The sequence below is a fragment of the Ictalurus punctatus genome, chromosome 5 (genome assembly GCF_001660625.3).
Source record: "Ictalurus punctatus breed USDA103 chromosome 5, Coco_2.0, whole genome shotgun sequence".
In the NCBI taxonomy this organism is placed as follows: domain Eukaryota; kingdom Metazoa; phylum Chordata; class Actinopteri; order Siluriformes; family Ictaluridae; genus Ictalurus; species Ictalurus punctatus.
Genome location: NC_030420.2, coordinates 13809808 through 13832422, shown reverse-complemented (window position 1 = coordinate 13832422; position 22615 = coordinate 13809808). Strand labels below are relative to the sequence as shown.

At 40.9% G+C, this 22615-nt stretch overlaps 1 protein-coding gene and 1 long non-coding RNA gene across 3 annotated transcripts in view; one reads left to right on the top strand and one right to left on the bottom strand.

Annotated features, from left to right (window-relative positions):
- The window catches only part of LOC108265529 (uncharacterized), a 6460-nt gene extending 1497 nt beyond the window's left edge, over positions 1-4963 (top strand). The window contains exons 2-3 of one of the 2 annotated variants that reach the window (XR_001812705.3): positions 1670-1787; positions 1906-4963. This is a non-coding gene — a long non-coding RNA (uncharacterized LOC108265529). Of the gene's footprint in view, positions 1-1165; positions 1788-1905 lie in introns of those variants that run through there. The other variant, XR_008396438.1, reaches the window with a different exon arrangement.
- dgcr6 (DiGeorge syndrome critical region gene 6) lies at positions 3933-7033 on the bottom strand. The gene is made up of 5 exons (XM_017468897.3): positions 6818-7033; positions 6473-6633; positions 6279-6379; positions 5128-5268; positions 3933-5032 (listed from the first exon to the last, which is right to left on the bottom strand). Exons 1-5 carry the CDS (start codon positions 6925-6927, stop codon positions 4952-4954), a joined length of 594 nt encoding a protein of 197 aa, XP_017324386.1. The 5' UTR covers positions 6928-7033; the 3' UTR covers positions 3933-4951.
- Positions 7034-22615: the final 15582 nt, after the last annotated feature.

Sequence of the window (22615 nt, the reverse complement as noted above, 5' to 3'; positions counted from 1 at the left end):
GACCACTAAAGTGCCTATAGGGACTAGGGATGCCCTTTCTGATTTGAAGTATCGGTATTGTAAGTCAATCCAGGCACTTTCTAATGGATCAGGATCAACTATGTTAAGTCGGGTCCAGGTCTGATCCATTGTTAATGTTATTTTATGACATTGCTTCATTTTTTGTCATTTATGTAACTGTCATACAAGTGACATCCCTAATTTGCAGCAACAAAGCACAAGTGCAATAAATGTCTGCTGTTTCAAACTATTTCAGAGTAGAAAAAGTGCTATATGCACTGTATGCAATGCCAGTATTTCACATGATGGCAGCAACACAAGATGTACTTTCAACACATATTATATAATAAAGCATCTAAAAAGAAAACCTTCAAAGGAATACAGTGAGTTCATGCAAAACACTCAAGAAAATAATTCACCAAAACAACAAACACTGGAGGATGATTTCAAGCAGCAAGAGACGTTCCTCGAAACAATGACAAGGCAAGAAAAAAATACAGACATTAATTAAATTTATTGCTGTGGATGACCAGTTAATCTTTGTGGTCCCCTGGAGTTTTTTGGAGCCACAGTACACCATCCCCTCTCGACACTATATTTCAGACACTGTTATGCTGGAGCTTTACAATAAAGTTCATGAGCAACAGTGAGAGTGCCTTGCAGATGTGACTGCAGTCAGTTTTATTACTGACATTTAGAATTCAGATGTTTGCCCAATGTTATTGCTTAGCCTTACTGCACCTGGATAGACTCCAGTTTTAATTTAAAATGCACAGCATTGCATGCTAGTCAGTTTCATTGTTCACATACAGTTGAGCATGTAACTCAGGCACTCAAGATGTTGAATATGTGGGAAACAGACAAACAACAGATTTGTGTTATTTTGAAGGAAGGAATAATAGTAAGAAAAATGAAAAAAGCAATGGATGATATGGGGTTATTAGAGTTACATGTTTTACTTTTAGTGTGAATTTATCAATAAACATTTTGGGCTTGGGCTGCATAGTGCACACATTTTTGTTGGTTGTTTACAAAGGTCTGCTTTCTCAGCACATCATCATAGATGCACCTGCAATAAAAACTGTGGGGTCACAGTCAAGCAACTGTCAAGCACTCATCACAGGCCTATGCACATCTGGAGGATATCCAGCTTTCTTTGAAATGATTCAGATTCATTATATTCAGAGCCTTTTGGAGCAAAAACAGCCTCGCAGAATCTATGCTGCTGACCATTACATTCCAGCTACACTGAAGGCAAACCAGTGGGCACTAATGGAGAAGACAGGTTTTAGCTTCATCTGAAAAGCTGACCAGGGTGATGTGTGCTGAGTCTGCAGCTGCTGCTGCTGTAATTCCTGCCATAACAGTCCTTAAACCTCATATTACAAGAGAGAACCACAGTAATCTGAGGATAAAGCCAATGAAAAACTGTTCTAGAAGCAGTGGAAAGATGTTTCGCTCTGGGTGAGAGTGAATCACTAAAGACCACCACAAAAACAGAAATAGCAACAGTCAGACAATTTGATAACTATGTAGAAAATAATATAATCACATTAATACAGCGACTAGAATATTTCTCTCCAATCCCACAGAGTGAACTATCACTTATTTCCTCTTCAAAATCAACTTACGCACTAGATCCCTTACCTGTCAACTCTCTCCAGCTTAGGCATCACTGGAATGGCTCTGCACTGGGTGGAATCCTATCTCTCAGACAGATCCTTGAAGATATTGTGGAAGGGAGGTACTTCTGAAACTCAGCAACTCATAACTGGGGCTCCTCAGGGGTTAGTTCTGTGTCCACTACTCTTTTCTATTTATACTACATCTCTTGGGCAGGTGATAAAGTCTCATGTTTCATATTATTGCTATGCTGATGACACCCAGCTCTATTTGTCCTTCCAGCCTGATGATCCATCTGTCTCTGCATGAATCTCTGCTCGCCTATCTGACATCTCAGACTTGCTGCATAATCCAGTTACACTTAAGTTTCAACTTACTGACTGAAGACTGGACATTGTCCTTTAGGATTTTCTGGTAGAGAGCAGAATTCATGTTTCTCTCAATTATTGCTAGATGCCCATGCCCTGAAGCAGCAAAGCATCCCCACACCACAACACTTCCACCACAACACTTCCACCACCATGCTTGACAGTATGTATGATGTTCTTTTTGTGAAATTCTGTGTTTGGTTTATGCCAGATGTAATGGGACAGTCTTCCAAACAGTTCCACTTTGGATTCATCAATCCATAGAACAAAATAAAGGTTTGCAGATCATCAAGATGTATTTTGTCAAAATTCAAATGAGGCTTAATGTTTTTCCAGGTTAGCAGTGGTTTTCATCTTGCCACTGTTCCATAGATGCCATTTTTGCCCAGTGTCTTTCTGATAGTGGAGTCATGAACAGTGACCTTTATTCATGCAAGAGAGGCCTGTATGTCCTGATGTTGTCCTTGGCTCTTTTGTGACTTGCTGGATGAGTTGTTGCTGTGCTTTTGGAATTTTGGAAGGTCGGACATTTCTGGGAAGGTTCACTACTTTGCCAAGTTTTTCCATTTGGAGATAATGGCTCTCACTGTGGTTCTTTGGAGTCCCAGAGCCTTTGTAACCCTTCCCAGACAGATGTATTTCAGTCACCTTCTTCCTCATCATTTCTGGAATTTCTTTTAATTAGACCTTTTAACCAACTTCATGCTGTTAAAAAGTTCGATTTAAGTGTTGATGTGATTGAACAGGGTTTGCAATAATCAGGCCTGGTTGTGTCTAGTCCAGCTGTACCCCATTATGAATGCAGTTTCATAGATTTGGAGAATTAGTAACTACAGGGGCAAATACATTTTCACACAGGCCCAGTTGGTATTGGATATCATTTTTGCTTCAATAAATAACATTATAATTTAAAAACTGTATATTGTGTTTACTCAGGTTGACTTTATTTTAGATATTGTTTTTATTTCTGAAACAATTTAACATGAGATACTCACAAAAACAGAAGAAATCAGAACTGTCAATAAAACAATTTAAATTTCTATTTTCTTTTGATTCTTTGGGCAAACCATACAAATTTGCATTTTGGACCATTTCACCCACCCACCAAAATAAAAACAATCGGCACAATATGCAAAACCTATTTTTGCTAACTAGGATTTATGTCCTATCGTCACAAAACTGCTATCAAATTACTCATTTTAGCACTGAGCTCTTTCCACAAAACTTGACGTGTAAGTTCCTCTATACTCTCTGTAGTTGTTCAGTGTAACTTGACAAGATCTGGCCTCTGGAAGTGATACTTGTGGAGAGTGCTTGAACTTTGCATATTGCTGCATGTAGGATTTCATTTTTTTAAATTAAAATACTTCCCTTGTAGTTCCCCTGTATTAGTTTTGCGTTTCCTAGCAGGCAACACAAATGTGTGTTAAACAGTATTAAAACACAGCACATCTAGATACAGACTGATATTTGCAGCAGTGAATCAATTCCGGTTTAGACGGATATGGCTCAAGCTGTGGATCAGCAAAAATGTAGAAGAAAGCATATTATTACTGCTGTGGGTTTATTAAGCAGTAGCCTTGTGCAATATAGACCTTTTTTTTTTTTTTCTAGAAGAGTTTTTCAAAGAGTAGGAGAGGGTATAATAATATCAGCTGTGCAATTGGGAACTGATACTGCTGCTACTGGCCACAACTGCAAAAACTCAGCTGGATGGTAGATTTTAGGTGATTCCACGGTAATGAGCAGTAAAAATTTTTTTACATCTAATTAACACCATTAACATAATTTGCAAAGTATTACATTTGACACTTCATTTTAAGGTCCATCTTTTTGGATAAATATTTGCACCAAAAGTTCTGTTTTTGACCATATTTACTCTAATAACTCTTACTCTAATAACTAACTAGTTAACTGATTTTAATTAACATTAGACAAGTATATATTTAAGTTGCACATAAAGTGACTGATAGATTTTATTATGCATTATTGAACTCAAACTTTCTCTATTTACTTTGACAGAATTAGAAAGTACACCAAACAGCTTAACAAACAGCCTATTACATCTGAGATGGGAGGAAGTGGGCAGAGGCCTCCAGGCTGTGTCAGTTAATATCAGAGAATTCAGAACACCTGTGAAAATCATTCTAGTATAACATTTCAATTTGCTCCTGTTTTATTTAGGAGAAAATGATTGCTCTTTTGACATATTATTAGGTTATAACACAACTGTGATGTTAAATTATGCAGCTAAGGAAAACATGTAAAAGCTGGTAGGTCTTTTAATACAATATCAATCAATGAGTAAGTATCACTGGATATTGTGGCAATGTAATGTTTATGGACAATAAAAATTGTTATATTGCACAATCCTACTAAGCAGAGATTAATAATTGTGTAATACTTTCATTATTCACATGCTTTAGATTCTGTACATATTCTGTTTTGCCACATTATCAAATTTTTCACAAGTGATTATGTAGGTTATAAATAGTAGAGCTTCTTGCTAATTATCCCATGGCATTAAAAAAAAAAAAAGCACTACCCTTCATAGAGATGTTTCATTTCCCCACATTTATGAGTATGCTGACATACATTCTTGAGAATGAAAAGTCTTGTCTCACTGATATATAACATTACTTTAATATGGTGGTAGTATAGACTATAATAGTCAAGACCTTCTGGTGTACAATGAATAGGCAATGATGCATCAGATACTGCCTGGGTAAATAAGAACCCCCCCATTATCATTTGATTGGTGTTACAATTAGAAAATGTTGCATGAATAAAGTGAAAATTAACATTCTTCAAGGCAGCAGGGAGGCTAACATTTCTTATCAAGCACTCGGTATCCCAAGTACATCTTTCATGAACAAACTAGGGGATACTTCCTGCCAGATCAGTCCATATGCAGACAACAATGGACAATCTAAACATGAAAAAAATAGGGTTTATGTCACTCAAATAAGTGGTCCAGACTGAGACTCTTTTTGTTGTAACTTCAGGATCAACTCCAGTAAGTTCATCTGCATTGTCACTTCCTGTCAAAAGTGCAGACAGAAGAAAACAGCAAGATAAAAATACCTATAAAGAGAACGATAAAAGACAACACAGGACATGAATGTGTTATGTGCACCTGTTGGATGGTGGTGATGTAGAACCCAGGGACTCCAGCTTTCTGAAGTGTGTTCTGTTGGTCCAGGACCTTCTGATCCATCTCTGCCACAATTTTCTCATCCATCATTCGTTGCTCATCTTTCACACGCTGCTCAAGACCCTGGAACATCATGAGAGACACAACAGAGCAATGTGCACTTGTGTGTACATGTTTTGCCTACAGTGAAAATGGTAGGCCAACCAAAAAAAGCAACTTTTCATTACATTTTGCATAGAGATGTACCGATACTAAATTTCTCAGCTGGTACCGATAACTGATTATTCATAGTGATATCGGATACAGATACTGATAGTTCTGCCTTTTATGCCTTTTTTAAAATTAATAATAATTAATTCTACAATTCTCAAAGAAATGTAAATAAAAACTTTATTCTCTCCATTTCAACAAGTTGTTTCACAGTAACTGGTCGCATAAACAGAACACACATTACTCAAATTAACATTAACACATCAACTAAATTCTGAAGATTAAAAACCCTCCTGTTAGGCTTCACATTCACTCACCACAAGCATTTCCACTTCATCAATGAACATCAAACTGGTAATATATAAAATATATATAATATAAGCTTTTTTATATATTAACCTTAACTGAATATGAAATATACTACTCTACAAATATTTTTCTGTGCAATATATACTTTTTCGTCAACTCATCTTCATTTAAATCTTTCAACATTGTACTGGCGCTTTAATTCAGCTCGAGCAGCATGGAATTTTTTTAAATTTAGACTTGAAGCCGAAACTCCCCGTTCAATGCTGCAGCGTCTGGCATAAAATTTTAACAGTGCAGAGATTACAAACTGCAGTTTTATCATCATTCCACACAGAGACATCATTATACACAGCAGGAAATCGATGCGTTTCCCACACTCTTTTTATTGACAGGATATAATCGGCCCTGATTATCGGATGTTTTTAAACAGCGTGAAAAATTGCCTTTATTGACCGATAGCTTATTGACCAATACATCAGTGCATCTCTAATTTTGCAGGTTATTTGGTAACTTAGAAAAGCCTGCTTTGTATTTTAAAAAAATCCTCTTTGCAAATTTTTTAAAATACTTATATATACACATACATACATACATATATATTTATTTTAACTTGCCTCTCTTTCTGCATGCTGGCTTGCTTTTAGTACAGTGAGGTTATGTGATTTGCATGACTGCAGAGCGGCTTTCTGTTTCCGTATCAACTCATGCCTGAGAACTTGAGACAGCACATACTTAAGTCAAAAGATGGAATTTTAATAAGGGGTGGAAATCATATATGGGTCACAAATCATTATATACACCAACACACCTCTGTGCTCAGTATGTAATTTCTGCCTTTGGTTGTACAGGTTTTTCTCAGTCAGGTGCTGGATATCCAATAGGCCCTGGACAATCTCATACACAGTGCCATCTATGAGCGCTTGGGCCAAATCACTCAGCGTTGTGTACGACAAGCGCTGCTGAAACCAGCTTTTAAGAGAGTGTAAAGTTCATACAAGTTCAAAGTCAAACAAACCTAATATAGGTCTGTGAATATTTCATACTTTGCGTTCGTATTCCTGTATTCACCTTAAATCAACAATCAGAAGCAATTGCTTTGTTGAGCTCATATTTGTATAATGCTGACCATCTAACTAGCAAATTAGGTAACTACCTTGGCAAGTCTTTGACCAGTATTTGAAGCTCGGACAGGAGATAATAGTGTCTTTCCTGCTGTTTCGTGGCATCGGTCGGCTCCTTATATAATCCCGAGTACTTCTCCATCTATACTGACGCGGTTGTAATCGCACAACGTTGCTTGCAACCTTCGTTAAGCGGTAGGGCTGACTCCTAATGCCTGTCGCATCTTTATTCTTCTTCTTGTGTTGTTTAATGCCAGTTGAAGTCAATTTATGGTGTATTACCGCCACCAACTGGACTGGAGCGTGAAACATTAAGGGGGCGAGGGCGGGGGCGGCGAAGGTGAACCTTTATAATATGTTTATTCAATCCTGTTTTCCTGAGATAATTAAGAATTCTTCTTTGTATTTTTAACTGTGCTGAGGCACAATTCAATAGGTTTATTAAGGTGAAATTGATTAATTCTATAATTCCCAATTTATTTAATAACTCCTCTCTTTCCCTTGTAAACATTACAAAATGTAATAATATATGTTCAACAATCTCTGCTACACCACATGCCAAGCATAATCCTGTTCAGTGTTTCCCTATTTTGAACAATTAATGATTTAAGACAGAATGTCCTATTCGGAGCCAAGTGATAATTGTATCTTCTCTCCTAATATTGAGAGCTATTCTCCCCTTTCCAGCTTGTTTTTGGATATTGTATAGGTGTCTTCCCTTTTTTCTTTGTCCCACATTTCTTGCCACTTTATATTCATAATTTTTCTAATTCTTCCTTTTACCTCTTCTTTACTGAGTGGTATATGAACCTCAACATCCATATGATCCATTGCCTGTTTAGCCAGTTTGTCCACTATTTAATTTCCTTGTACTCCCACATGTGCTGGTACCCAAAGAAATCTCAGGACCACCCCCAGTTTCTGAATGCTAAGCAGATGCGTAAGTATCTCATATATTAAATCTTATCTTGATTCAGACTGCTCATTTAATATTTAAATCCGATATTTAAAGCTGATTGTGAGTCTGAACAAATAACAGCCATCATTGGCTGAACTTCCTCCACCCACTGCATGGCTAATAAAATCGCTATTAACTCTGTTGTAAAAACTGATACATAATTAGTTGTCCTTTTTTGAATGCTGACTTGAACCTCTTAATATATACTGCTGCAGCTGTTTTTCCTGATGCAGGATCCTTTGAACCATCTGTGAATATGTGGGGCGTTGAAGAGTATTCCTGATCTAAATACTGCTGTACAATAACCTCCTTAGGTGTATTTATTTCATTCTTAAATTTATATTGTAGATGAAAATCGACTTGAGCCATGGGGAACAATAAGCTATGTATATTTGGTACTACAATTGTTGGACTAAATGAAATTTCTGAATTTCCAAATTCATAGCGTCTTTTTTGCTGTCCAACCAAAACTTCTTATATTATTATTCCCATACTCCCAGCACTCTTTTAGTATTTCCTAAACTAGGTGTGTCTCAGAATGTCCTTTCATATTAATCCAATAATTCATTGTTCATTTTAACTTGCATATACACGTGGGCATTTCTCCCACCTCCACTGCAGCACTGTTATTGGAGATGATCTAAAAGCACCAGAACATATTCTTAACAACTGTACCATTTCAATGCACTATATATTCATTGTAAAGATTTTCGACTAGCTCTCCATTCCATTCCTGCTAGATATCTTAAATTATTACTTGATTTACTTATTATCTAATATTTTCTGAACATGAATCTTAAAAGTCAGCCTAGAATCCATCCATATCCCTAGATATCTTATAAGTTTAACCTATTCAAGTACCCGATCATACAGCTTCACTTTAATTTCAGGGATACATTTTTTATTTGTAAAACAAAGCAGTGGAGTCAGTCACTGACAGCCAAAAACCCCATTTGTTGGCCCATTTCTCTACTTCATTAACTGCTGTTTGTATTACGCTTGTCACATATGATACATTACAACCCCTCTTCCATATCACACCATCATCAGCATATAGAGATCTTCCTATAACTGATTTGACATTTTGGAAGACATAATTTATCATGATGTTAAACAATATTAGACCCTTACCTGAAATATTCTATCAAGCAAAAAATCCTTCATCAAGTTAAACATTCTACCTTCAACCCCTAGTTGTTCTAACTTTATCAACAACTCCTCCTTTCAAAGCATGTCATATGCTTTATCAATATTGTCAAGGCCGGCTCGTAAGCCATGCCAAAAAAAGGAGACATGTTGAATCATGATAATACAGAAATACATAAAAAAAGACACCACATCTAACAGCACAAGAACAAAGAGGGGAAGCGAGCTACGAAGAATGAAATGAGGCTGTTTAAATAGCCGGCGTGAAACCCCGACAGACAGGTGTAACCTCTCAGGTAATTAATTGCACTCAAACCCAGCTCCATCCTGCAGGACACACACACACAAGCAACAAAAAGCCAGAAAGAAAAACAAACCAGCAACCACATATAACCCACACAGGGCTCATAACACTCTCCACCATAAGAAAAGGGTATCCCTTTAGGAAACCCAATCTAATCCTTTCAGCCTATAACCCCACCCCCCATCTGGACAACACCCACCATTTAGATTATGCTCTCCTATTCCTCAGCAACCATGGGCCCTGTAGAAGCAATGTAAGCAATTTAAACTAAAGAGAGCAAACATGGTTAGTCAGCAATTAAGAAGAGTAATTAAGAAGAGTAAGGGACTCTAGACAATGCATCAGCCATCACATTGTCTATTCCCTTCATATGTTGAATATCAAGGGCATAAGACTGTAGAAAGAGGCACCAGCACGTCAATTTTTGACTTGGGCACCACAAGGAATGTAAATAAGTGAGCGCATTATTATCAGTATATATGACCAGTGGAACTAACACTGATCCTACGTACACTTCAAAATGTTGCAGGGCCGAAATCTAAGCTAATGTTTCTTTCTCAATAACCGAGTAATTCAAGTGATAGGAGGAAAACCTTTTAGAAAAATAGCTAACAAGGTGGTAAATGCCCTCACAGCACAAATCCAAACAAATGTCGTTTTTGCTTTCAGTAAATCAGTAAGTGGGGCTACTACCGTAAAAAAGTTCCTACAAAACCCCTGATAATAATCCACCAATCATAGGAAATCCATTAACTCCTTCTTGGTGGTAGAAGGAGGAAAACAGTCAATGGCCTCAAACTTGGCATGAACTGGCCTTACACAGTCCTGCCCAACTAGCTTACCAAGATAAGTCACAGTGGCCCAGGCGAACTCACATTTGGCCAAGTTATCTGTAAGACCTGCCTCCCTAAAACGAGAGAACAGGCTTGTAATATGACCCAGATGCCGCTCCCATGAATCACAAAAAACACTACGCCATCTAAATTAACCGTGACTCCCTCCAACCTGGCAACAACCCTATTCATGAATCGCCGAAAGGTTGCAGGCGCATTTCGAAAGCCAAAAGTTATAACATTACAGGAAAATATCCCATCAGACATAAAAAAACACAGAGATTTCTTAAGCTCTTGGGGTCAGTGGAACCTGCCAATAGCCTTTAAGCAGATCAAATTTACTAACAAATTTTGCAGCCCTTCACTTTATTCACCTTTCGGTAATCGGTACAAAATCTATAATCTCCACCTGGTTTATTTACAAGCAAGCAGGTGGATACCCAGCTAGAAAACGATGGCCGAGCAATGTCATGATCCAGTATATACCAGATTATAGCATTGATATGCTTACGATTGTTTGGGGGAACATAATAGAAACGCTCAACATCAATATCATGCTCCAGCCAAGCTGTAAGTGAGGGTACGTTGCTAAATAAAAAAACATGATCCTCAATAAGGGCAATCAGATCAGCACGTTTACCATCTGGCAAATGGGCCAACATTGCATTCAAGCTTTTAAGAGACTGAATTTTTAAGTTGTCCCAACAATACTTCATCAGGGGGAGAAGATCCTTCCTCAATCCCCTCTCTCAAAGGAGTAGACAAAATAGGCCAGAATATTAAGGCAGGTTTCACCTCAGACTCAGCACTTGATGCTTCATGAGAACGGCAATAGTGGGGCTTTAACAAAAACGGTAACCCATTTGACCACCACAAAGGGGCCAGTATACAGAGCATGGAAAGATGAACCCTCCACTGGCAACAGAGCCAACTCCTGATGCTCTGCTCACTGATCAAAAAGTGACTTCATTCGCACTTGTCACGAATGCAGTTGTTCTTTTGCAATCTTAGCTGCCTCATATATTTATATAAAGCCATTCACATAGTTTATCAAATTCTTGGGAGGTATACTTTCGATACAATTATCCCACAGGATAGCCAAAGGCTATCTTTGGCTATAATAGGGTCCTCAGCAAAGTCCCTACCATGTGGAATCCACTTCCTCACCAGCATCCCATCCTGTAAAAAAATAACCATGAGCAACATTTTGAATTTCATCAGAAGGTAACACACTCTCAAACAGCTTACAAAAATAATAGTCAAGTTGCTGTTCCTGAATCAATTCAGGAGGGGAAACGTTATCAGGCAACAGGAATGTTGGTCCAAGCACAGCAGACGCAGAATTAAAACTTGGTTGAAGGGTACTACTTCAAGCTGTGGCACAGGCAGCAAATACGTCTGGGTACTTTTCGATCCTCTCATCAGAACCTAGGAGGGGAGAAGTTGATACCACAGGCATCAGCAGAAGCTATCAGCCTTTCGCCTTGCCAAATTATTACCCATTATTATGTTCACCCCTTCCATGGGAAATTCAATTCAATTCAATTAAATTTTATTTGTATAGCGCTTTTTACAATAGACATTGTCTCAAAGCAGCTTTACAGAAATATCAACATGGTATACAGATATTAAAGGTGCGAGTTTATCCCAACTGAGCAAGCCACTGAGTGCCGACGGTAGCAAGGAAAAACTCCCTAAGATGTTTTAAGAGGAAGAAACCTTGAGAGGAACCCGACTCAGAAGGGAACCCATCCTCATCTGGGTAACAACAGATATTGTGAAAAAGTTCATTATGGATTTATATGAAGTCTGTATGGCGTTAAGAGCAGCCGTAGTCCCAGCAGTCTGGAATTAAAGAAGATTTGAGCTCCATCCAGAGGCAGAAAGGATCTGGATCTCTAGTATCTCCATAAATTCGTGTGGGGCTCGGCGAAAGGAGAGAGGGAGAAAAAAGATAATTATGACTGCGAAGTAGTAGAACAGAATCTAGTCAGGGTAGGCTTGAGTAAACAAATATGTTTTAAGCTTAGACTTAAACACTGAGACTGTGTCTGAGTCCCGAACACTAATAGGAAGACTGTTCCATAACTGTGGGGCTCTATAAGAGAAAGCTCTTCCCCCTGCTGTAGCCTTCACTATTCGAGGTACCGTCAGATAGCCTGCATCTTTTGATCTAAGTAGGCGTGGCGGATCATATAAAACCAAAAGGTCGCTTAGATATTGTGGCGCGAGACCATTTAGTGCTTTATAGGTTAATAAAAGTATTTTATAATTAATGCGAGATTTTACTGGGAGCCAATGCAGTATTGATAATATCGGTGTGATATGGTCGTATCTTCTAGTTCTAGTTAGGACTCTAGCAGCTGCATTCTGGACTAATTGGAGCTTATTTATATTCCTACTGGAACATCCAGACAGTATGGCATTACAGTAATCTAATCTAGAGGTGACGAATGCATGAACTAGTATTTCTGCATCATGTAGTGACAATATGTTTCTTATTTTAGAAATATTTCTGAGATGAAAGAAGGCTATCCTAGTAATATTATCTACATGAGCATCAAATGATAGGCTGGAGTCAATAATCACTCCAAGGTCTTTAACTGCTGCACATGATGAAACAGAAAGACCATCCAGAGTAACCATGTGATCAGAAAGAATACTTCTAGCTACACGTGGGCCTAATAAAAGTATTTCTGTTTTATCAGAATTAAGTAGAAGGAAGTTAATTAACATCCAATGTCTAATGTCCTTTACACAATCCTCAACTTTACTAAGCTTCTGTCTGTCCTCTGGCTTCGCTGAAACATACAACTGTGTATCATCAGCATAACAGTGGAAGCTAATTCCATGTTTACGAATAATTTGACCTAGGGGTAGCATATATAAAGTAAAGAGCAGTGGGCCTAAAACAGAAACCTGTGGAACTCCAAAAGTAACCTCAGTACGCATGGAGAATTCACCATTTACATCTACGAACTGATAACAATCGGTCAGATAAGACCTGAGCCAGGAGAGGACTGTTCCCTTAATACCAACAACATTTTCTAATCTATCAAGTAGAATAGTGTGATCTATAGTATCAAAAGCTGCACTAAGGTCGAGTAACACAAGCAGCGAGACACAACCCTGATCGTAAGTCAGTAGAAGGTCATTTACTACTTTAACTAACGCTGTCTCTGTGCTATGATGAGGTCTAAATCCTGACTGATACATTTCATGAATGTTATTCCTATCTAAGTACGAGCATAACTGCTTTGCTACAACCTTTTCTAAAATCTTAGAGATGAAGGGGAGATTTGATATTGGTCTATAGTTGGACAATTGAGACGGGTCAAGATCAGGTTTTTTAATCAAGGGTTTAATAACTGCTAATTTAAGTGATTTAGGTACATAGCCAATGCTTAGGGAAGAATTGATTATATTTAGAAGTGGTTCAATTACTCCTGGACAAATCTGTTTAAACAAACATGTAGGTACGGGATCTAGTATGCAAGTTGATGAATTGGCTGAAGAGATTAATGTAGCTAGTTCGGTCTCTCTAAGCGGAGCAAAACACTCTAAACATTGATCTGATATTGCTACATTGTCATGTAATGGGTTTGTTACAGTACTGTCCAGTTTTAATTTAATGGCCTGTATTTCACGTCTAATATTTTCAACCTTATCATTGAAAAATTTCATGAAATCTTCACTGCTATGTAATGATTGAGTGTTTCTCTCTGTAGTGGTTTTATTCCTAGTTAATTTTGCTACTGTGTTGAAAAGGAATCTAGAATTATTTTTGTTGTCTATTAAGGTGGAGAAATAGATTTTTCTAGCATCGCCAAGAGATTTCCTATATTTCAGTAGGCTCTCCTTCCATGCTGTTTGAAATATCACCAGTTTGGTTTGACGCCATTTACGTTCTAATTGTCGAGTTGTCTGTTTTAAGGTTCGCGTTTGATCGTTATACCAGGGTGCTAATTTTTTTTCTCTAATTATTTTCCTTTTGAGTGGAGCCACTCTATCTAGCGTGTAGCGGAGTGTTGACTCCAAGCTTTCAGTCGCCTGATCGAGTTCTGTGTGATCTGACGGTGATCCAAATCTAATTGATGTTTCTGCGAGGTTATTTATGAAGCTCGGTGCAGTAGCTGATGTGTAGGTACGTTTTACGCGGTAGCGAGACGAGGTGGAAATATTATGATCAATATGTATTATGAACGAGATAAGATAATGGTCTGAGACAACTTCAGACTTCAGACGAAGATAGACTTTCCGAGATTTTCTATATATTTGTATAGCTCGGGGAACAGACACAGTCTCTATAGTATGTATTACCTTTGCCGGATTTTTAGTTGAACATTGATTATACTGAATGTTGTTATTATTGGAAGATGTACTTACGGTAGGCAGTCACTTGGAGTGTAGCGTCTTGGAAATGTTGTCTGAAAGCAGTTCCGCTCCAAGGCTGCTGGGGTGCAGGCCATCAGGATGAAACAACCTAGGACGCTCCCAGAACAGATTCCAGTTATTGACAAACACCAGATTCTGCTCATTACACCAAGAGACTAACCAATCATTTAATGCTAGAAGTCTACTGAACTTTTCTGCTCCACGTCTGTATGTGGGAAGAGGTCCAGAGACGATGATCTTCGCGGTGGGTGATCTGCCTCGTACCGTCTCGATCAGGCTGGAAAAGTCCCTCTTCAGAACCTCCGTCTGCCGCAGCCTGGTGTCGAAATGAGGGGTGCACTCCAATCACTACTTCTCCATTCACATGGTCAGATGATAACATTATTTTATGCAAAGGAACAGACAAGACATTCAACCCAATCCCGCTAATAAGAGCATTGGTACCAGTGTCACTCAAAGAGGAAAAAGGAAACACAACACTCTGAATCCCCTGTATCTCTTAGTATCGTCACCAGAATTTTAGTCTCATTACCAACAAGCGATGCATACCCATGTGTAATAAAGGGAGTATAAACTCCATCTCTTAAGCAGTTCACTGCTTTCAGGAGCCGTCACAAATTTGACTGACAGAATTTATTACTGGTGCCATAAGGATGGCTGGTTTAACATGCAGAGCCTTTCCCCCTTTACCCTTGGCCTTAAGCACAGTCCGTTCTCGTTCCAGTGCCCTTTACCACGACAATAATTATAGATCAAGGCTGAATTTTTTTTGACACATGATCCATTCTAATATCAGAAAATTCTTAATTCTTCCGAGGCTCAATAAAATTACCTTTATGTGTCAAAACAATCATTGTTTAACTCTGCAGCTTTAGCAGCTGTGTCAGCTTTCTGCTCATTTATATATGTTGCAATTCGAGCAGGGACAGAGTTTTTAAACACCATGGGTGTAGGCGCCATTATACATGGGGGGACATGTCCCACCACATTTCAAAATCTAGGCCCCCCCCACCCCCCCCCACCCCCCCCCCCCCACCCTTTTCCTAATCTCAAATTTTGCATTGCCTATCTCCGAGGATTTCTGATTTGGAAAGTCTCCAAAGGAGTCCATTCTGCAAGTTTTAGAAACATAATTCATTAAATAAAACCTAACATTCGCTATAATAAGCGTAGGGGTCACACTCAAGTAGATAGGTCTTGCTGAACTGTTTGCCTGTTGCCAAGATTGAAGAGTAAAATGTCTGTCACTGCAAGGTATCAAGCAAAACCTGGTATGTATTTTCACAGAGGTGGCCACTCTTACACAATGAAAGCGGAATGAATTCATTTGGTAGTGACTCAAATATTCCGTGACCATCTGTGAAACCAAAAAAACTTATGTCCTGATGTGAGGGCGGTTATGACACAGCATTCAGACGCTCTAGACTAGAGAACGCTAACGTATAGATAAAAGATTTACCACTTTGTATTTGAGGTAAGATATCGTAGCTATTTCAACCCACGAAGCTGCTGATTGTTTTCTGGATTTGATCCACAATTTTGCTGTCGAAATAATTATTTAGCCTATGAAACTGTCAAATATGCATAAGTTTGCAAGCTAGCTAGCACACCAAAATTGTGTGTATGTGCCATTACTACGTGTCCATAAATGATTTAATGGTAACATTAGTCAAAATATCCACACAGAGATCCTACAATATTTTAAGAGGAAGAGGACAGAGGAGAATGAACAGTAGGTCATAGGAATAGAAAAGACTGAGGAGGCCATGGTGTGAAGATCGCACCCACTTTTGGTGAGTTGGAGCTATGAATTGGAGACTGTGTTTTTCATTTTCTGTTGTGATCAGATTTAGGGGTAACACAAAGTAATGCATTACTGTAATCTACTTACTTTTTCTGATAACGCAGTAATTTAACCCATTACATTTTAAATGTAAGTAATTTGATTACAGTTACTGCTGTCAATAAAAGTACAGTATATTACTTGCGTTACAAATTTATTGTTAAGAAAACATTATTAAGTAAAATGCATTTTTCAAATAAATCATGTTTTGCCACGAAGATTTTTTCGTTAGCCCCAAATAATTCTCCACTTGGAGCTGTTTGTCACTATGTAACTGGACGTCAGTAAAAGAAGACTAATTTTATATCTTCAGTGAATGGAGTCGAGACCAATCAGACAGGGTTTAGAGGAACATACGTAGAAACGTCGGGGTTAACCCTGTTCCCCGAGAAGGGAACGAGATGTTGCATTTAGCATAACAGTATGGGAGTGCCTTGCGCGCGTGACCGGTCTCTGAAGCTTGTGTAAAATCATGCCTCTACTTATAGGCCTGCCATGATCAGGTGACGTGGCAATTAAGCGTGTCGCATGACATATATATGGCACCTGTGAACCACACCGCCAGCTTCTATTATCTGAAGCAATTCACAGGCCTGCCCTGGTATGACAATGCTATACCCTTTCAAAGGAAACTTCGACGTTGCATTTAGCATAACAGTATGGGAACGGGAATACCCACTCCGTCAGGGTACGGCCTGTTCAAAAATACCCAAGCCCGAGGGTCACTGCAAGACACTCGAGCCCGGGGTGGAATGAATATCCAGGCTGTGATAATGAATGTGTGTGGCGTAGACCACCCTGCAGCCGCACACACATCCTGCAAGGATACCCCTTTGGACAAAGCCTTCGAGGAGGCGACTACCCTAGTGGAAGAGCTCTTATGCCCAGAGGCGTGGCGAGACCGTGCGCCTCGTAAGCCATAGAGATTGCTTCCCTATCCAGTTAGAGATTCGGTGCTTTGACACAGCATCACCTTTACTGTCGCCACCAAAGCAGACCAGCAGCTGCTCCGACTTACACCACTGGCCGGAGCGGTGGACGTAAGTACAGAGAGCCCTTACTGGACACAGCAGGTGAATCCTCTCTTGTTCTGGTGTGAGAAACAGAGGAGGGCAGAAGGCCTGCAACACCACAGGGTGGGCAGCCAATGTAGGCACTTTAGGAATATAATCCGGCCTAGGGTACAGGAAGGCCTTGGCTAGTCCAGGGGCAAAGTCAAGACAGGAGGGGGCAACCGAGAGAGCTTGTAGATCTCCCACTCGCTTGAGAGATGTCAGGGTCAGTAGAAGAGCTACCTTTAGAGTCAGAAGCTTCTCAGAGGCTGACTCTAAGGGCTCAAATGGGGCCCCTGACACACCTTCCAAGACCACAGAAAGGTCCCAGAAAGGCCTCAGCCGTCTGACACCACGCATGAACCTCGAAGTTAGAGGATGTTATATGAATATGAATGCCTTTTATTGTCACTATACATATGTACAATGAAATTAAGAGCCACTCCTGTTTGTTCCGTGCAAACATGTACATTTAATAAACAAGAAGAATAAACAGATAAATACACAGATAAATAAACAAGATAAATAAACAAGATATGCAAGATAGATATTGGGGTGGATGGGGGAGGTACTATGAAATGCACAGTTTTGAGACACTATATACATATGCTGTGGACTCAGTACATGTATTTGTTTATAATGGTAATAGCTTTCGGGAAGAAACTATTCTTAAGTCTACTAGTCCTTGTTTTGATGCACCTGTAACGTCTCCCTGAGGGCAACAGATTGAACAGATCAAAGCCAGGGTGAGAACTGTCCTTAATGATGGTTTTTCCTCTGCTGAGGCAACGGGAAGTGTAAATATCCATCAGGGAGGGGAGAGGGCAGCCAATGATCTTCTGTGCAGCTCTTACTACTCTCTGAAGCCTCTCCCTGTCTGCTGCGGTGCAGCTACCGTACCACACCGTGATACAGTATGTCAGCAGGCTCTCGACGGACGAGCGGTAGAAGATCAGCAGCAGATTGGAGTCCAGATTGTACTTCCTGAGAACCCTTAGGAAGTGTAGCCGCATTTGAGCCTTCTTGATAACCGCTGTGATGTTGTCCGTCCAGGAGATGTTTGCAGAGATAAGGACGCCAAGAAACCGGACGGTGTGGACCTTCTCCACACACTCACCATTAATGAAGAGGGGGGCCAGCTCAGTGTTGTGTTTTCTGAAGTCTACAATAAGTTCCTTGGTTTTCTTGGTGTTTAGAGTCAGATTGTTCTTTGAACACCAGGCTGCCAAGTTTAGGACTTCCTCTCTGTAGGCTGCCTCCTCTCCTTTTGAGATAAGTCCGACCACTGTGGTGTCGTCAGCAAACTTGATGATAAGATTATTGTTGTAGACTGGTCTATAGTCGTATGTGTAGAGACAGTACAGGAGGGGGCTCAACACACAGCCCCGCGGAGAACCTCGCTCAACGTGCGAGTGGAGGAGAGGTGGGGTCCGAGTCTCACTGTCTGGGACCGGTTGGTGAGAAAGTCCTTTATCCAGGCACACGTGAGGCGGGGGAGGCCAAGGGTGACCAATTTGGTGATGAGAATGTCCGGAATTATTGTATTAAAAGCCGAACTGTAATCCACAAAAAGCATCCGGACGTAGCTCTATTGCTGCTCTAGATGTCTCAACACGTAGTGGATAGCATCCTCTGTGGATCTGTTTGCACGAAAAGCAAATTGAAAAGGATCGAAATCTGGGGGGAGGTAATCCTTGATGTGCTGAAGAACCAATCTCTCAAAGCACTTCATGATAACTGGAGTGAGGGCCACAGGATGATAATCATTCAGGCTAGTGGTGGGCGACTTCTTTTGCACTGGGATGATTATGGCTGATTTTAGTCAGGCCGGGATGACTGCTTGGGCCAGGGAGAGATTGAAAATTCTGGTAAAGATGTGGGCAAGCTAGTGGGCACATGATCTGAGCACGTTACCAGGTACACCGTCTGGGCCAGCAGCCTTCCTGGGGTTCACTGCCAGAAACATCCGTCTAACATCGTGTTCCCTCACAGTAAGTAGAGTGGTGCAGGAACCAGAAGGGGATGGAGGCAGGGCTGGACTGGTACGGGGGCCAGATGAGGGTGGAGGTGGGGCTGGAGCAGATGATTGCTGTTGTGATGTTTCAAAGCGAGCAAAGAAGCAATTTAGCTCTTCTGCCAGCATCGCACTCAGGTCTCCTGTTGTCGCCTCACGGCCTCTGTAGTTCGTGATGTTCTGTATGCCCTGCCACACCTCCCGTTTATTTTTGCTGGACAGGTGGGACTCTATGCTCCTCTTATAGGCCGCCTTAGCTTCCTTAATACCACCTTTCAGGTTGGCACGGGCAGCTCTGTACAGAGCTCTATTACCAGACCTGAAGGCAGCGTCGCGGGCTTTGAGTAGTGTGCGGACCTGTTTGGTCATCCATGGTTTCTGGTTTTGGAAAACCCGGATGTTTTTTCCCACAGTCACATTTCCGATACAGAACTTGATATAGTCCAGTACCGTTCCTGTTAATGTTTCTAGCTCTTGATGTTCAAACAAATCCCAGTCTGTCTGTTCGAAGCAGTCCTGTAGTTTGCAGAATGCATCATCAGGCCAGGTGGTAACAGTCTTTATAGTGGTCTTGACACTGCGTCTGAGGGGGGTGTAGGCAGGGGAGAGCAGGAGGGAGAGATGGTCTGATTGGCCGAGGTGGGGGAGAGGTATGGCTCTATACGCGTGCTTAATGTTGGAGTAAACATGATCCAGAGTGTTCGCCCCTCTAGTAAAACACTTAACATGTTGATAGAATTTCGAGAGTACAGTCTTCAAGTTCGCCTTATTAAAGTCTCCTGCAATTATGTGAACACCGTCGGGGTAAGCCCGCTGCTGTTCGTTTGTGGTGTTCAACAGGAGAGAGAGCGCCGTGTTCACATTGGCGTCGGGTGGAATATACACAGCCGTGATAATCACTACTGTTAGCTCTCTCGGTAGAAAAAAGGGCCGACATCTTAAAGACATGTACTCGAGGTCAGGGGAACAATGTTTATCTATCATTGTTCCGTTGTTACACCAATTCTCATGCACATACATACAGAGCCCCCCCCTCTGCTCTTACCGGAGTCCTCAGTCCTGTCCCAGCGAAGCATAGTACGACCTGCTAGCTGCATGCTAGCATCGGGTATCCTCGGATGAAGCCATGTTTCAGTAATAATCAAAACACAGCAGTCACGAACGTAGCGATTTCCAGCTAGTTGTAATTCCAAGTTGTCGATTTTATTCACTAGGGATCTGGCATTGGAGAGAAACAGGCTCGGTAAAGGTGGCTTGTGTGGTTGTTTTCTTAGCCTTAGCATAATACCGGACCTGCATCCCCGCTTTTGCTTCCTCTCCCTCCTCCGTCTGCGCCGCCTTCTGGACCCGACAACAATCCACGGAGAGCCCGGCAATCTCGCTATGTTGTCTGGGATGTTGTGCGTGTGATGAAACATTCTCGAAATAGGTATGCGGTGTTGGTCCCCAATATCCATAAGGTTCTGACTTGTATAGCGGATGTTCGTGGAACCGATAATGCTCAAACAAGTAATAAAGAAATAATACAAAAACAACAAAAGAGAGCACTGGAAAGGAGAGCCGTGAGCCGCAGCAACTGTGTGCGCCGCCATCTTGGATATAAATAAGTTGCCCCACAGAGGCTCCATCAACAGGGGTGTGGCTGGCCGAAATGGCGGCCACGTAAACCCTGATTGTAGAAGGAGTCAACCCTGCTGAGAAACGTTCTTGTAAGAACTCCAGGACTATTGTGCAGTTCACTGGGTCTAGCTGACGTTCCTCACACCACAAGACAAAAAGCCGCCACTTGAGCGCATACAATTTCCTTGTGGATGGTGCTCTAGCATTTAACATGGTCTCTATAACCTCAGTTGTGAAACCAGAATCTATGAGCTGGTGCCCCTCAGGAGCCAGACCCACAGTTTCCATAGTTCTGGCCGATGGTGATAAATCAGCCCTCTGGCTTGAGACAGTAGGTCCCTGTGGATGGGAATCTCCCAAGGAGTGCCGTCGAGCAGGGACATTTTCTCCAAGAACCATATTCGAGCTGGCCAATAAGGTGCTACTAGCAGCAGACATAGACGGTCTTGGCGAACTCTCGCTAGAACTTGTGGGAGCAGAGCGATCGGGAGGAAGGCATATAGACGTGACCACGGCCACATGTGCACCATGGCGTCCAGCCCCAATGGTGCAGGAGGAGTGAGGGTGAACCACAGCAGGCAGTGTGTTGTCTCCTCGGAGGCGAACACATCCACTTCCGCTTGTCCGAACCTCTGCCATATGGACTCCACCACTTGTGGATGGAGCCTCCAACCCCCGGGTCTCAGCCCCTGCCTCGACAGGATGTCTGCCCCTACATTCCGGCTGCCTGGAATGTACATTACACTCACTGAACTTTCCCTCTGCCCAGAGAAGGATTAGTTGCACCTGCCTGAACAGGGGGCATGAACGTAACCCTCCCTGGTGGTTGATATATGAGACCACAGCTGTGTTGTCTGACACAACTAGCACATTGTGACCTCTCAACTGAGGAAGAAAGAATTTCAGTGCTAGGAATATGGCCCGCATCTCTAGGTGATTTATATGTCACTCCAGATGAGGGTCGCTCCAAAGACCGTGAGCTGGACAGCCATTTAAGACTGCACCCCAGCCCGTGAGGGACGCATCTGTCATTGAAAGTAATTAGTAATCTGATTACTTTTTACATGCAGTAATCAGTAATGTAATCAGATGACAGTTTTATTGTAGTAATTGGTAATCTGTAGTGGATTAAATTTTTTGAGTAATTTACCCAACACTGGTCGTGATTCTGGAAAATTACAATTATGCTGGAAGGTAATAAATAGCTAGATCTCTCTGTAGTCAATGGTGACAAGCGTGAAGGTGGCAAAGTTCACAGACTGGGGAAACATCACTAATTGGTCCCAGCAGTAGCTGCCATATTCTTTCTCATTGAAACACATAATTAACCCATGATTAAGATCTTACATGTCAAATAAGAAATAAGTTGATATCTCAATCATCATAGATTGACTCGTTAATTAATGGTGACAGTGGAATAGTTTGCCTGGGTGTCACCTAACAGTGAGTGTGAGGTGGATGCAAAATATGAAATTTAAGCAATTTATGCAAAATCTTAAAACTGGTAGGACACATGAGGTAGATAGCTAATGACAGGACATGGGAGGAGACAGGACAAAAACCAAAACAAAAACACATAAGAATGCTGAAGCGCACACCGAGTGAAGCAAGCTGCTATGCGTGCTGCAAATCAAATCTTACAAATCAGATTTGCAAATCTTACAA

Coding starts and splice junctions, on each gene's coding strand:
- dgcr6 (XM_017468897.3), bottom strand. CDS start 6,927: ATGGAGAAGTACTCGGGATTATATAAGGAGCCGACCGATGCCACGAAA. Junction 5,269..6,278: donor GCCAGCATGCAGAAAGAGAG/GCAAGTTAAAAT, acceptor ATGATGTTCCAG/GGTCTTGAGCAGCGTGTGAA. Junction 5,033..5,127: donor ACATCACCACCATCCAACAG/GTGCACATAACA, acceptor CACTTTTGACAG/GAAGTGACAATGCAGATGAA.